This window comes from Trichechus manatus, unplaced genomic scaffold, assembly GCF_000243295.1.
Source record: "Trichechus manatus latirostris isolate Lorelei unplaced genomic scaffold, TriManLat1.0 scaffold00067, whole genome shotgun sequence".
In the NCBI taxonomy this organism is placed as follows: Eukaryota; Metazoa; Chordata; class Mammalia; order Sirenia; family Trichechidae; genus Trichechus; species Trichechus manatus.
Genome location: NW_004444003.1, coordinates 6,568,027 through 6,578,960, shown reverse-complemented (window position 1 = coordinate 6,578,960; position 10,934 = coordinate 6,568,027). Strand labels below are relative to the sequence as shown.

The window sequence follows — 10,934 nt, the reverse complement described above, 5'->3', positions numbered from 1 at the left end:
GCTTATGTTGTGTATGTGTATGGGGGGGATGTTTCCCCCTTTCCTAAAACTATTGATTGCTTCTCTAATTGTTGTTGCGTTTTGGAGTCTTTCTGAGCTAAGAGTGACTTTTTTTTTTTTTTTCCCCCTGTAGGAAAGACTAGGCAGTGGTTTGGAGAGGATTAAAATTCATGGAATTTTACTTAGCTGACATTGGGAAGAGGGTGTCAGAGGAAGAAAAACATATGTGAGGTTTTAATGTGGTCGCCCATTAAGAACCGAAATGAAGTGTCCTAGAGCCCAAACACCTTTCAAATCACATAGCACTACCCTACAGAGATCAGGCTAAGATGGAAGCTAGACGTAAATGTAAATGTGTGTGTGTGTGTGTGTGTGTGTGAGTGCGTGAGTTAAGTGTGTTCAAACCCGTATACTTCCATTCAGCTCTGAAAAGCTGCTGGTTAACATTGATTTGGGAAGAGGTAAACCATTGCCCCAAACACACCCTTCTGCTTCATGTAATGCCGTTAAGGATTATCACGTACAGGTATGTTTATCCTGTCCACAGCTTTCTTCTGACTGTGTGACCAATTCCAGCACATTTTCTTGCATGTCAGGACTATCAGAGTTAACAGGAAATGGCATCTGTGGAGAGAAGATGACACCAGCCCAGAATGACATGTATTACTAGGGCAACATGAGCTTTTGCTACCTCAGCCCATTCCAATTTGACCTGTCCATGATTGGCTGCTTAGGATTGCAATGAATCACTAAAGTTCATGAAGCAGGACTTGCCAGCATGGCCTCAGAGAAAAAGAAAAACTAGAATTATCCTGTGAAATTATCCAATTCAACGAACTTTGTTGTCATGGTAAAGAAGAGCTTGAGGTTTGAAATGATAATGTTGATCCACCTACCGTATTGTGGCTTTTTTAAAAATCCCCTTCTTAAGAAAGGTTGCAATCGTAATCAGTGAAAACTCTGTACTGAAACTTAGTAATAGCATTGCTGGCTTTTAGCTGGTCTGTGAACTTCATGAGAATGGGAGCAGTTGTGCCTTTACACGGAAGTGAGTGAGATGCTTCTCACCCCTCCTGTAAAAGCGTCCATCTCAGTAAAGAAGGGCTACCAGCCCTGAAATGCTGTATTATCTTTATGATTCTTCCATTTTGAGTATCTTGGTCTGGAACTCCAGCTCTCCCTTTGGGGTCTGTGAGATGGCTTACCTGCTCATTCGGAGATGCTCTGGAGATCCTCTCATGTGGTCTGAGTTCCTAGTGCCAGCAGTTAGGACTCATTCTGTACTTCTCTTTCAAAACTGGCTTGACTTTAAGAGAATGGATACCTTATTCCAAATCCCACAATGCTCATGCCTGCTCTCCACAACTCAGAACCTTCCTCTTTCCCCTAGATCAGGCTACTGGGTTTCAAAGTAGAAACCAAAAACCAAGCCAAACCTGTTGCCATCGAGTCGATTCTGACTCATAGTGACCCTACAGGACAGGGTAGAACCACCCCACAGCGTTTCTAAGGAGCACCTGGTGGATTCAAACTGCCAACCTTCTGGTTAGCAGCTGTAGCTCTATAACCACTGCACCACCAGGGTTTTCTTTGAAGCAGAAGGATCAGTGAAAACCCTAATGCTACAAGATCAATAGGATTAGGATTGGCTTTTCTCTTTTCCTTCCTACACCTGTCAGTTTGAGATTTAAACAAACAATGGGCACAGTTATGATTAGAAATAAGGAATATAACTAAAATTTATTAGTAATCTACTCTATGTCTGGCACTACACAAGGTGGTTTCTTTTATCTTGTGTAATTTAATCCTCACGAATATCCATGAGTTAATGGCAGTTGTTATTCCCATTTTACAGACGAAAAAACTAAGGTAAGATAATAGCATCAAAAGCACAGCTCGTAAGTGTAAGGGATTTTAACTCAGGACCATCCGACTACCAGGCCAAACTCCGTACATGGTCAACTTGAAAGTCTATTTACTGTTTGACATTTTAAAGCCATTTCTTCCTCCAGTGCTGCATTAGGATTGTGCTGGTTAACATTTACATTGATTTGTGTGTGCCTCCTAGTTTTACCACTGATGAAGTTGTACAATTCAGTGAGGAACCATCACCTTGTATCTGAGGTCAAGTCACTGATCATTGTTTATCATTTCAGCTGCTCAGCCCTTCCTTTCTGTTCTTTAACCCTTACCCACCTCCCAGTGCCACTTTTGGGAAGAATGTGGAACTGAAGAGATGGAGAACAGTGATAAAAGAGAAAACATCAAGGGAATAAGGAAGGAAAAATCACATCACTTCTTGCTTCTAAGTTCTAACAGCTCTATTCTATATCCCTGCTTGTTGACCTTATAGTTGATTATGAGATCTTTGAATTAAAGCATCCTATGCTTCACTTGAAGGAGTCCTGGTGGTGCACTGGTTAAGTGCTCACTGGTTGGCGGTTCAAACCCACCAGCCACTCCAAGAGAGAAAGATGTGGCAGTCTACTCTGTCCTATAGGGTCACTATGAGTCAGAATCAACTTGATGGCAATGGGTTATGCTTCACTTTTCCTAGGCTTTAACCTGTATAATGGAAAGAGATGTTGGGAGGAATGATAGAGAATTTTAAAGCATTATAAAATTAAAATATGAATTTTTATGGGTATAAGGTACCAAAATATGTCACACTGTTATAATCAATCAAGCAACAAATGTATATTGTGCCCAATATAAGATAGAGTCTTAGCCTCAAAAAGCTCACAATACACATGGAACCAAGGAAAAAAGTGGATGAGCAGGTAGCAAGTGGTGTAATGCAGAGAAAGGGGAGCTGAACTGGCCTGGAAGTATGGGCAGGGTAGAGATAAGTGAAGAGAGTGAAGGGTGTCTTTAGCACACCCTGAATTTATCTTTGTTATTAAAACAAAATAAAACAAAATCCTCAGCTTAATCACCTTTCTTCTTAAGACCCAAAGCCATTCATATCTCTCCTTGTCTCTAACCTCGCTGTATTCCTACGAAATAGGGCAAATGTAGCTATTAACATTAAGAAAGAATTGCGGCACTAAGCTATTAGGTAACATAAGGCTTTACGCTCAGCAGTAGAGATAAGACAAGATATAACACATTCCACTTTACTTGAGTAGATAGCTACACCACTTTTCCATGAAAATATTGGGTAGTTGTTTTAAGAGAAAGAATTTTTTTTTCCCCTTAATGGACTCCATGGAAATTAGCATCAAAGCAAATTTAAATATAAAGTCATTTGGGATTTTCAATACCTCTACCAGAAGCTAAAAATGGTTAGAGATTTGAACCATATTATAGGAAAAAAATAAACTTCCTGTGCTCAAAACCTTAATGTATTTTCAACCTACATGTCATTTTAATAGCTTGGTTATATAATTGCTGTAGTAATAATTAGGTTAACACATTGTACTTCTTATCTGAGGATCATGGTAGACTTTGATTTTTCAGCCATTCATTCCTAGGAAGTAATGGTCAGGCATTTGATAAAGGTCTGGCTGATGAATCAGAAAAGTAAATGACTTGCTCCCAGTATCAATCAGTACACTCATTGACAGAATGAAACGCAGAATCCAACAGGTTTGGTGCTTAAGTCTTACAATCTTTCCATTCAGTTTGAAAGCAGCATTTGCCTTAGAGCCTGATCTGCATGCCCCATATCAGATGTCTTCTGATCTTAGTAACCAAAAGGTCTTTGATGGTGATTGGTTATCTTTGTGAGTAGAGGAGACTCGTGTGCTTTATTTTACAGAAACCCAAGCTTTTCCTGTCTTAATCCTCACGTTTCTTCAAGACATATTTGTTCAGAAAAAGGAGAGACATCCAGGCAAATGGGGCTGTAATGGCTCCAGAGATTCCCTCATGAGTCGCAATTCTGATCTTTGCCAAGATCTCAGTGTCAGACAACCCCACTCTAAGGCTTAGAGCATCCATTTCTTTTCCTTTCACCCCCACCTGTTGCTGCTCTCTCTGGGATCTAATGTTATGCCTACTACTGTGTCTTCCAGCTGTTGCTGCTCAGCTGTTGTATTTTGTCACGCAATAATTTCTCCTTTTTTTATTTAACAGTATGTGACAGTAAGATAAGAACTTTTGGCCAATTGGGGAAAACATTTTGTGGGGGTAGGGGTGTTAAAGGCCAGATTGTGAGGGAACTAAAAACCTCATTCTGATAGATATAAGTTTTGTTCCTGCCGCCAGACTGGCACCAGATAAGGGTTACCTCGTGTAGTTTGACCAATCTCGGCATCTTCAAGAGGGCACTGGAGCATTCCTTCAAAGGTTCTGTTTGTGTGCCTTCCATGTGCAAATCACCGTGCTAGACAGGCAAGCTTTTTTCTTCTCCCTGCCCCTTCCCCCTTCTTCGACGTCCTAATTTTCACATCATATTTGCTCATTTCATGGTACACAGTCTGACTCCTCCACCTCCCCCTGGTAATGTCTGGAAAGGAATCCCACCACCCACTATAGGGACAGCTGTTCCTAGTTCAGAAATGAGCTTTGGTCAAGGCAAGTCAAACTTGATTTCTCTTGCAGATAAGCAACCGACTACTACTCTCTTTACTTTTGTAGCTACCTACTTCCTCAGACACACAGCTCTAAAGGGAAGCTTCTGAAGTTGCCTGGCTCCCATTTGAGAGGGAAGAGGGAAAAAGGAGAAAAAGAAAACCGAGAAAGAAAAGAAGGCGGCAAGTGTATAATGGAGAAAAGAGAAAAAGGAAAAGGCAAGTTAGAGAGGGAAGTGATGAGATGCTTGGGCTCCGGGTCTGAGAGATCCACAGTATTAATATTTCATCCCCTTGGAATGGAAGCTTCTGAAAACACTAGAGGTGCTTCTCATTTCAGTGTGCTCAGGTATGTATACAAAGAACTGTCTTCAGTTTGAGGGCCTCTTCAGAAGGAAGATAAATTCACAATTATGTATTTTTGCTCTATTAAAAACAGATTCAGGAAAATGCAAGATTGCACAAAGCCAGTAAAAACTGTTCTCAGGGGAGACTGACTATTTACAGTCCCCTTAAAAATGGAAAATAGGAGTATATTTGACATTTATTTGACATTTAATTTTGCTTAATTGTTTTAGAAATGTGATAATGTCACCATCCTGGAAGCTTTCAAAATGGGCGAAAAATGAGATGATCGTTTTAAACTTATGATTGGCAATATAAATATTATTTTTTAAGTGACACCTTGAAGAAACTAAGCAAAGATATATTTACAATGTTTCACATAAGGATCTGTTTGGGTTTTTTTAAGCACGTAAAGAACACTATCATTTATTTTCGCAAGTTGCTAATGAAACTGGAACAAGCCTAGAACCAGCACGTGGCCACAAAGTCAGATACTCTCTCGGGTACTTAAAATTCATGTGGATTTCAAATTTATTGGCTGGAAATGATGGGAAATTCCCGTATAGGGCCTATATTTCTTGTTCCAAATGGCTATGAGCATATTGGGGTTTTTTTGTTTTTTAATTTTTTTAAATTGAAACAGCTATGTTAATAACATTTGGATTTGAAAATGTGATAGGGGAAAGATGTTTTGGATTCTGGTTTGTAATGATGAGCCAAAAGTGAGGGGAAAAAAAAATCCTTTAGTGAAGGTGGCTTTTTGAGTAGGCTGAATAGTACTGGTACATCTTTGCTCCGTAGTTGCACTGCTGATAATCTAACGCCTTTAAAGAGATTGCTAATTGTGACATAATGTTTAGGAAAAATAAAAAATGGAAATTTGTCATAAACATACAGGGTTGTCTGCAGGAGAAGAAAATTAACTGGTAATCAACCTTAATCACTATATATCAGGTACAATCTCAAAATTATAGTATAAGTTGGTGCAAAAATGTTGAAAGATCTATAGTTAATGGACTATATTCTGATTCATTGATTGTGTGGGGTGACAGGAAAAGGATACTTCCAATTCAAGCAGGGTGCACTCTATGGACAATGCATTTATTAGCACCCTAGTTTTATGGAGAGTTACTTTTTTTTTTTTTTTTTAAACGCTAGTGATAATTCACTGCTCACAAAATGGCCATTGGACAAAACTCAATATTAGATGAGGGATGAGGAGGAAAGCGGGTAACTCAGAGAGCACAGTGCACTCTCTTGCCTTGGAAGGCCTCATACAAAATGAGGTCATTCAGAAACTTTCCCTTGAAGTGTTTCCAATTCTTGAATTGCCTTTTGTTTGGGAAATGAATAGCAAGTTGATTAAAAAAAGGAGACAATTAGGGAAGGTAGGGGGATGGGACTAGGGAAGAGCTTAAGGTTTTTCTACAGTGGGCCTAAAACTATACGGAAACTTCATTATTCCCAACAGCTCCATCCCCAGTGATGTCAGCATACAGTGGTGTTACCAACCAGGTCATGTCCATGAGAGGGGCCTGTTGATGTCCCTTCCCGTTTCACTGCTGTTGATAAGATCCTTGGCTATAAAATATCTTCATTGAACTTGAGTGTTCAACAGCGGCCCAGTGAAGCTGTCTGCCAAGTAACTCCAACTGCCAAAACATGATACCTGATGGCTCATTACTGCATGAAAACTGAAAAAAGGGAACCCATCGAGTTGTTTAAAAAATGTTTTTTTCCTCCTGCCAAAGCAGTGAAATGAGAAATTTAGGCTTTTCATCAGGTAGTATTTGGTTGGGTGTTTTTTGTTTTTCAGCTCAAGAGCGTTTGAGATTTGTATTTTTTGAACATGGCTATTGTGTTGGTGCTGTGATCATAGAAACAGAACAGATATTAGAAATGAAAGCTACAATTGGAAGACTGTTGTGAAAACCCAGTGGGGTGTGTGTGTGTGTGTGTGTGTGTGTGTGTGTGTGTGTGTGTGTATTCTGTTTCCCTCAGGCCTGTGCAATCACTACATTACGTATTTAGCAGCCAAACTATTTAAATTCCGCTACACTCCATAAGCTTTCCTTGGTTCACGTCACAGTATCCTATGTAGGGTTTTCTTTTATATGTGACCCTGGTTTTCCTTCTCACTTTAAATGGTAAAAGCAAATGTGCTTTGAAAACTATGTTACACTGTAGTTGTTTAATAAGGCAATAACCTATGCACTTGTAATTCTTTCTCTATGACCTACTTACATACTACTTCACTCTCCTTATAGTATGATTAAAAGCTGCTTTGAATCCACTATTGCCTCAAGGGATTTGAGGCTAGAATTTAACAAACTGCTGAGAAGGCTTAAGTCAGTAAGAGGGCTTCCCTACAGCTTCTTCCAACTAATTCACATGCAATTAGAGAGAAAATAAATATTTCAGAAGTGTACATGTTAATGAAGCATTTTCTACCTTATAGAATGCAGATGTTTAATATGGAGCTTTATTCCATAGCTGATTTGAAAATATTTTTTCTTTTGATTAATGCAGTTATGTTTTGCTTCTGTTTTGGAGGCCGGTTTTGTTCTTTCTTAAAATAAATTTATTATATAGCCTGCTCATTATATATTAGGGATTTATATAAATAATACATAGAAAACCAATGACTGTCGAGGATTGTCTTAATTTATTCAGTCAATTCTTTTATTAAGATTATTGAAAGACAAAAAAAAAAAAAAAAATCTTATAATGTCAAAGGCAGCCAGCAGTATCCGGTGTGGGTAGTAAAGGCAGCTTAGCATTGTTAGGAGTCATTTGGAAATTATGAATATAAGAATTCATTTTATTCCATCTGTTTCTCAATTCCTCATGAACCTACGCATGGTTCCTCAGGAAAGGCAATATTTTAAAAATAAAGGTTAGTCTAGCCCTACCTCTATCTTACTGTTCAGTTGAAGAAGGAAACAAAATCAATTAAGTATGTATGGAGTTAATTGAATATTTTAGCCCTGTTATTCCAAATTGCTCAATGTATCAAGCCTGGATTTTAAAATGATATGTAAATATCTGTTTCCCTTAATAACCTCTAAAGATGGTCGGTTCTCATCATCACAGAGAAATTGGTGAGAAAAAATAAAAAACAATCTTTTCTCCATATTGTGGTGGCTGGTACATTTAATTACATATGACTTGGTTGTTTAACTCTCTAACTACCAAGACTATATCCCAGGCACTCCTTTAATCGTGAGGAGGAAGCCCAGCTCCCTTGTACAAAGTTCTATCCGATTGTCTTTAGAATATTTTAAAACAACAGAGTGAAAATCAGATTTTTCGGAAAAAAACACAATATATGTCTGTACACACACACACACACACACACACACGATAAATGTATACGTATATATACACTCAAATGTACACATATACATTACCCTCAGATATATATGTCATTACAAAATAAAAAGTGATTACTGTAAGACATGAACTACAAACACCTGGTGTACAATTGATGCTGTTGATTTAGAATGTGAAATGTGCCATAAAGAAGTTTTACACAGTTTTGACTACTTTCTGAAAAGTTCTATTTAACCCACATAACCAAACAAACAATAACGAAAATACTTAGAGTATCACCTTACCACTTTTTCAAGAACTTTACCAAATCACTTGGAAAAATTAAACTCACCTGCTTCTATTCATGTATAAGAGTTTTGCCATTTTTATCAATTCCTATTAGTAAATAAGTCACAAATCTTAAATGGTTATTTCACCTTCAGGGTCGTTGCATTGTAGATATTGCACTCTTTCGTAAAGTCACTCTGTTGGTTTTTAATCATTGTATTAAATACTAGAAAATGACAAATTTGTTATTTATTGTTTTAAAAGAAAACATGATTACTTTATTTCTTATATACTTGGGAGCCCTGGTAACACAGTGGTTAAGTGCTTGGCTGCTAAAGGAAAGGTCCGCTGCTTAACCCACCAGCTAGCTGCTCCGCGGGAGAGAGATGTGACAGGCTGCTTCTGCTTCTGTAAAGATTTACAGCCTTGGAAACCTAAGGGGCAGATCTATTCTGTTCTTCAGGGTCTCTATGAATCGAAATCGACTCCTCGGCAGTGGGTTATTACATACTTCTCAGTGTTTCCAAGATGATTCAAAAGGAAATATAATTGTGCAGAGACTGGTTCATTTTTCTCCTTAAAGCACTGAGATAAGTCCCTAAATGTTGCTTGGGCCATTTATGTAATATTTACTTTGGCTAAATAATGAATGCTATTTTAGTTGTTCAGCTATTACTGTTAGTTCATATACTGGCAAGCATATCATACCGAGGAACATTTAAACAAACACTCGTGATCATGCACTCTCTTGTGGCTTTGATTTAGGAGTTTGGTTTTCCTCTGGAAGAGAATTAGGCTTTGGCAACATAGTTGCACTAAACCTACTAAAAGTGGTTATTCCGGCTATGTGCCATGTGCCGTGGAAATGGAGAATTTAGTAGAACAGGACAAAGTCAGTACAATGAACTAGTTTGCATTTCTGGATGCTCTGTGAACCTACGAAAGTACTGCTACTTTTAAGATGGTGACCTCAGCTCCTCCCGGGCAGAACAGGCAAGCGCAGGCAGCGCGGGTCTCGGCCGCTTGGTCTGGGCCGAGGCGGGCGGGTTGGCCGCCGAGCTCTTCGGGCGGGCGGGCCCGCAGGGGTTAAGCGCCGCCGCGGCGAGCGCGGAGCTCCGCCTCTGCTCGCAGCACCTGGCGCTCCGCAGACAGTTGCCTCAGCACTGGATTTCGGAGGGGATTGGAGGAAAGCGCGAGGAGAGAGAATGTGACAACTGCCGGCTCGGGCGGCCGCCGAGGGGAGGCCGCGCGCACCTGTCCCTGCCTGTCTCGCGCCAGCCCTCAGCGGACTCGGCCGCGCGCAGAGCCGCTCCCATTCGCCCGAGCGCAGCCGCGTGCGCCCTAGAACATGACTTCTTCCTTCAAGCTGGATTTCCTCCCGGAGATGATGGTCGAGAGCCGCTTGCTAGTGTCCGACAGAATGTAAGTGGAGCTTCGGCGCCAAACCGAGCTCGCGCCGGGGCGGGGTGGGGCGTCCTGAGGGGAAGCATCGGCTCGCCGCGCCGAGCCGGGGCTCTCTCCTCTCGGAGGCCGGGCGGAGCGGCCGCTGCTAAGTCGCGTTTTCTGGAGCCTCGGAGGAGAACGAGAGGAAATCTGCCGGCGCTTGCATTTTCTCTGGGAACGCTAGTTGGCTGGTCAGGAATTAGCCGCATCCCTTTGATTTCTGCGTGCGGCGGGAGGCCAGCGGCTGGACGCGGGCAGGAGGAAGTGTGCTTGAACGACCTGGGCGGTGCGGGGCAGCACGCGGGCAAGCACCGGCCGGCTGGGCGCGCCGTCCCGGGATGGGGCGGGCGCACGCGCGGGCGCGCCCGGGCGCGGGGGCCGCGTGTCTGGGAGGGGTGCGCGCGTGCCAGTGTGCATGCTTGTGTCATTTTCAATGCGGGGCTGATGGAGCTGTTGTAGCCAATTTAAAGATTCCTTCTTCCCAAATTACCCGCTAATCTGACTTTCCGTTTGCAAAGATTCCTTTCTTGTGGGGGAGAGAGGAGAAGGAGAGAAGAGGCGAAAAGGATAATTGTGAAGTATTAAAATAGCCAGGCATACTGTACTGCATAAATTAGAGGTAATTTTTACGTAATCATGATGGTTTGTCTGATGTGTAGTCTGTAATTTAATAATTAATGTGATTCTGGTTGTTTTACATGTAGTTAAACTAGAGAGGGGAGTTTATTGGAAGAAGTAGAGAGGAAAGGGAAGTATGTCTAATTTTTGTCTGGCTCATTAGTCTTGATAGGGAAGTTTCTCTTAACGGCTCAGGCGCTGTCAAATCAATAGGATTTACTTGTATTTCAGGCATGTTATGAAAAGAAAACCTAAAGAGAGAGAAAAAGGAGAATTGCTAAAGTGAGACCAAGAGGTCTGTGTGCTTTTCAGTCATGGAATGTTTAGAATTCTTTCTTATCAACAAGAAATTTGATAGTGAATCCAGGCGACAATTAATCTAGGGACAACGGGCTGCTGTCTTCGGTAAGAGTA

At 40.9% G+C, this 10,934-nt stretch overlaps 1 protein-coding gene across 10 annotated transcripts in view; it reads left to right on the top strand.

Moving 5' to 3' along the window:
- The first annotated feature begins 9,606 nt into the window (after window positions 1-9,606).
- Window positions 9,607-10,934, top strand: part of CELF2 (CUGBP Elav-like family member 2) — a 389,761-nt gene continuing 388,433 nt past the window's right edge. For 2 of the 10 annotated variants that reach the window (XM_023734375.1, XM_004379694.2), the window contains exon 1: window positions 9,607-9,881. In XM_023734375.1, the coding sequence (XP_023590143.1) occupies window positions 9,808-9,881 (74 nt within the window). In that variant the 5' untranslated portion in view covers window positions 9,607-9,807. The remainder of the gene's footprint in view (window positions 9,882-10,934) is intronic. The other 8 variants (XM_023734374.1, XM_023734372.1, XM_023734382.1 and 5 more) reach the window with 5 other exon arrangements.